This window comes from Gavialis gangeticus, unplaced genomic scaffold, assembly GCF_001723915.1.
Source record: "Gavialis gangeticus isolate Ggan-Ray unplaced genomic scaffold, GavGan_comp1, whole genome shotgun sequence".
Classification (NCBI taxonomy): domain Eukaryota; kingdom Metazoa; phylum Chordata; order Crocodylia; family Gavialidae; genus Gavialis; species Gavialis gangeticus.
In genome coordinates this window covers 54234634-54239044 of record NW_017729032.1, presented here as the reverse complement: position 1 = coordinate 54239044, position 4411 = coordinate 54234634, and the positions used below count along the sequence as shown (strand labels likewise).

Genomic DNA, 4411 nt, shown 5'->3' with positions numbered 1-4411 from the left:
AAAGAGAGAGAAAACCTAGAACTAAGATAAGCAGAATTTATTGTACAAGCCTCCAAAAACTTGCAACAAAAACTTGTGGCTAAACCTGTAAGGAAACCAAACCTGACTTATTTCACCAGTTGGCTACTTTCTTATTTTAGAGTTTAAAGGGGTTCTCTTAATTCCAAAAGATCAACAGGATATCATGTATTTTGTATACAATAGGAATTAAAAAAAAAAAAAAAAAGGCTTTGCAAAGAAAAATTGGGGAAAATTTTGCATTGATTGTAAGATGTAGACATTCCATAAACTTCAGTATAATAACTAGAAACTCCAGAACATCTCTTTGTCAAATGCATTCAGAATTACTTGACTTGCTAAAAAGCCAGCAGTTGCTTGGACTCAGATTTGTGGAGTCTCCAGCCACCATGTAGATGCTTATGTATACACTTGCAGTTTTTACTGGATTGAGGGAATTAATGTTATTGATAAAGGAAGCAGCCACATACCATCCTTGAAAATTCAGGGGAGTAGTGATTGTATCCCAGGAAGTAATGGTAGAAGATAACTCTCCCATTACATTGGGGGGGAGGGGTGGTAATCTAAAGCTGTGCAAAACATCATTGTTCAGGCCTGTAAAATCCATAAACTTTAACTAACATTCAAAGAACATAACAGAATTGGAATTCTATCCTAATTTTAAATAGGTTCAAGATCCTATTTAAGTGCTTTGCATAAATAGGCTCAGATACTGATAATACAGTTATTCATTCTGGAACAGGACTGTTTTTTCATCAGTCCCATCACCATGTTTTAAGTGTTATTTTGTAGTTCTACCAGCACATATCTAAAGTGCACAATTTCTGTGAAGAATTATGTTAAAATTCTACCACCCTATAAGGTAAATATATTTTAATGTTCATTTGGAAAACATAATTTTGAAGAAAAAGCTAAGCCATATACCTCCAAAATTACACCCACTCTCACTTATCTATATATAAATGCAAAGACTATGCACATGAACATGTATCCCAGAATGTACCGTTCACTGTAAACTTTTCAGTGGAAAACCTGAATTTGTCAAACTAACCTCCTGGGGGAAAATAAATCATTTTCAATTAAACCTGCATTAGGAACGGTCCTTATGAACAGGACACAATTTCCAGTCTGCCTGATCCAGAGCAGAGACCTGAACCTGCAGTGCTTTGACCTACGAACTATTAGTTATTTTGGGGTCAATTTTTCTTAATCTCTCCTGTGGGAGCTGTTCTTCAGTAAATTAATAATTAAGTATTCACAGGCCAATGTGAAAGAGACTGACAGAGAAAAATGGCATGGGTACTTATGCAGAAGATACTGTCAGGCAGAGAAGGGGTTTGACCCCAAATTTCCTACTTTGCATAGAAGGGCCTTAGCCTCTTAGAGATGAGGTATAGATGGGGGAGGGCGGGGCACTTTTTGTGCATAATAATTAACAAGGTCTCAGTTCCATCCCAGTAAGAAAAAGTTTTTGAAACTTTGAAAACTTCCATAGTTTCATAGTTTCTAGGGTCGGAAGGGACCTGAGCAGATCACTGAGTCCGACCCCCTGCCATGGCAGGAAAGAGTACTGGGGTCAATCAACCCCAGCAAGGTGGTCATCTAGCCTCCTCTTAAAGACCCCCAGGGTAGGAGCCAGCACCACTTCTCTTGGAAGTTGGTTCCAGATCTTTAACTTTTATAGGATGGAAAAATAATTTTGGACCCAGCTCTAATTACAATCTCATTTACCATACAATTAAGCAAAGGCTATTTTGCAGGGTATATTTAAATACTAGTTATGGAACATACCTGATTTATTTTAAACTTTGAAAATAACATTTAGAATAATGAATGTATGACTACAGCTTACCTATGAGAGACAGCTCCCCAAGCACCATGCTTATTTGTCAGTATGTTGAGTATCTTTTGTTTCAGCTGGTTGGCTGTTACATGATCTCGATGCTTAGCAGCACTGATAAGATGGTCACACATCTTTTCCTCTTCTCTTCTGTCAGCAGCATATTGGGCACACTGTGACTAAAAATGAAAAGTACATATTGTATATAACAGAATCATTTAGAAACTGTCCTATCTTGTTTAGAAATAATTTTCATAATCTAAAAATCTCCTCTCTACCTGCAACTCAGGTAGAGAGCTCTTTGAAGTGCTCATTAAAATTAGTATTTATGTAAACAAGAAGCAGCTTCCCATTCAGACAAAGGTCTAAAACAGAAATGCAACATTTAGTTTTACAGTCTTTAATTGAATTAGCTGTATTAAACACTTCATGACAAAAGAGCAAAGTTAAAGTTTAAAATTAAGTAATTTAAAGCCAAGAAATGCAGAATGATGATGAAAATACATTGAATTCTACATCTCTTTGTTTAGGCCTTAAAATTGGCCATTTTTTTAATTTAAAAAAGTGACCCAAAATCTGCATTTTTCCGTGATCAAGATGAATCACCACTACACACACACACACACACACACACACACACACACACACACACACACACATTACTGGTGTTTCATTTTAATCATAGAAAAATGTGGATTTTTGGTTACTTTTTTTAATCTGAAAATTGGGGATTTTTTTTTAATCTGAGAAATCCGGGATCCCTGTCCATGACATAATACAATATAGGCTGGAAATTTTTAACAATGTAAGAAGTGCCATACTGGGTCAGACCAAAACTCCATCTCGCCTAGTATTCTGTGGCAGGAATGGATGTTTTGGGCTAGGTCAAAGCTTCCCAAACTCTGACAGATTGTACACCACCAATTTAAAATGATACAACCTTAAGTACCACCAGCAAATATTTGTCATATAAAGTAATTATAATAAATCTGTTAACATGTACCACTGACAGGTTGTCTGCGTACCATTGGTGGTCACAGATTGGGAACCGCTGGGCTAGGAATAGAAGTTACACATAAACTGGTTTAAATGATCAGAAACTGCTTTACACATGTAACACAACATAAGTTCAGTGCACATACACCAGTTTCAAAATGGCTGAAACTGGTTTAAGATAAACCTGGTTGAATGTAGTATCAGACTTAACTGATTTGAGTCAAACTGGTTTATGCAATTTCTGTCCCAGACCCCTTCCTGGTTTAAGTTAAACCAGAGTCCTCCAGCATCCCAGCATGCTCTACAGCCCTGGACTGCAGTAGGGCTGGCCCTGACCCTCTGCTCTCTAGCTCAAGCGGGGGAGGGGATGTGGCCAGATGTGTCCCAGCATGGCCACATTAAGGCAAAGTGTGCAGGGAGGGGGTTAATTCTTCCCTCCCCCCACTGCAACTTGGGTCTGCCTGTCTGTGGGCAAGCAGCAGAGGTGGAGTCTAGGACTGGCAGACCCCAGCTGAGGTCCCTGGAGTCAGAAGGGAGAGAGGGAGGGATTAAAAACCTCCCTCCCTGCCTGCCCCCTTCCCCTTAATGGGGCTGTGCTGGGACGGTGTCTACCCATGCCCCCATCCCTACCACTGAAACAGTGAGGGGGGGCAGCAGCCTCTGTCAAGGTACCTCAGGGAGCGTAAGCACGGAGGTGGTTTATTCCCTACTTCCTCCTCTGTCCCAGTACGTCTCTGTTAAGGCTAAGGAGGGGTTAATTCCCACTGCCCTCCCACCAGGGGATTGCATCCGGGGGGGGCAGCCCCCCTCTTCCCCCCTTGCCACCGTGGGGCAGGGAGGGGGGTTCTGTGTGGAGCTGTCCAGCTCCACAGGGAGATTCTTCCCCTTCCTCCTCCTCCCCCCACCCCACTACCGTGGGGTAGGGCAGGGGCCTTTGTGCAGTGCTTGAGGGGGACTTTTCCCCTTTGTCCTTCTCCTTCTCCCAGCTACTGTGGGGTGGGGAGCAGGGCTCTGTGTGGTGCTGCCTGGCCCAGCCTAGCCTAGCCTAGGTGTGGGGAGCATCTATCACTGAGGTGCAGCCTCTGGAAGGGTCCTGCTTCCACAGCCCGGGCCAGTCCTGCTCAGCTCTTGCCAAAGTAGCTGCATGGTGGGACCAGCCTGGGCCCCTGCATCGATAGCTCAGTGACAGAGAAGCTGAACCCTGTTAATGATAGCAGCTTGGCCTGGTAAGCACAGGCGGTGTCTGGCCAAGCAGCAGGCTACCCGGACTGGCTCAGAGGCACCACAGGGGCTCATGTGTCCACACTGAGCCCCCACACCGGGTGGCTGCCGGGCTCCAGGCCTGCCAGCACCTCTGAGCCGGCCTGGGTAGCCCATAGCCTGGTCAGCCACCACCCATGCACATTGGGCCAGGCTGCTCTCGCTGACAGGGCTTAGCCTCCCTGTCACAGCCACAGCTGCTGGGGCCTGGGCTGGCCCTGCCATGTGGCTGCCTCGGCTGGGGCTGAGCAGGGCCAGCTGAGCCTGTGGGTACAGGGCCCTTTCCAGTGGCTGCAG

At 44.1% G+C, this 4411-nt stretch overlaps 1 protein-coding gene and 1 long non-coding RNA gene across 4 annotated transcripts in view; one reads left to right on the top strand and one right to left on the bottom strand.

The window, feature by feature from the left end:
- LOC109302592 overlaps window positions 1-4411 on the top strand; it is a 22300-nt gene that overhangs the window by 6108 nt on the left and 11781 nt on the right. The window contains exon 2 of the long non-coding RNA XR_002098857.1: window positions 761-764. This is a non-coding gene — a long non-coding RNA (uncharacterized LOC109302592). The remainder of the gene's footprint in view (window positions 1-760; window positions 765-4411) is intronic.
- The window catches only part of LOC109302590 (neurobeachin-like), a 494933-nt gene that overhangs the window by 480193 nt on the left and 10329 nt on the right, over window positions 1-4411 (bottom strand). For all 3 annotated transcript variants that reach the window (XM_019524185.1, XM_019524186.1, XM_019524187.1), the window contains exon 2: window positions 1871-2037. In XM_019524185.1, coding sequence (XP_019379730.1) covers window positions 1871-2037 — 167 coding nt within the window. The remainder of the gene's footprint in view (window positions 1-1870; window positions 2038-4411) is intronic.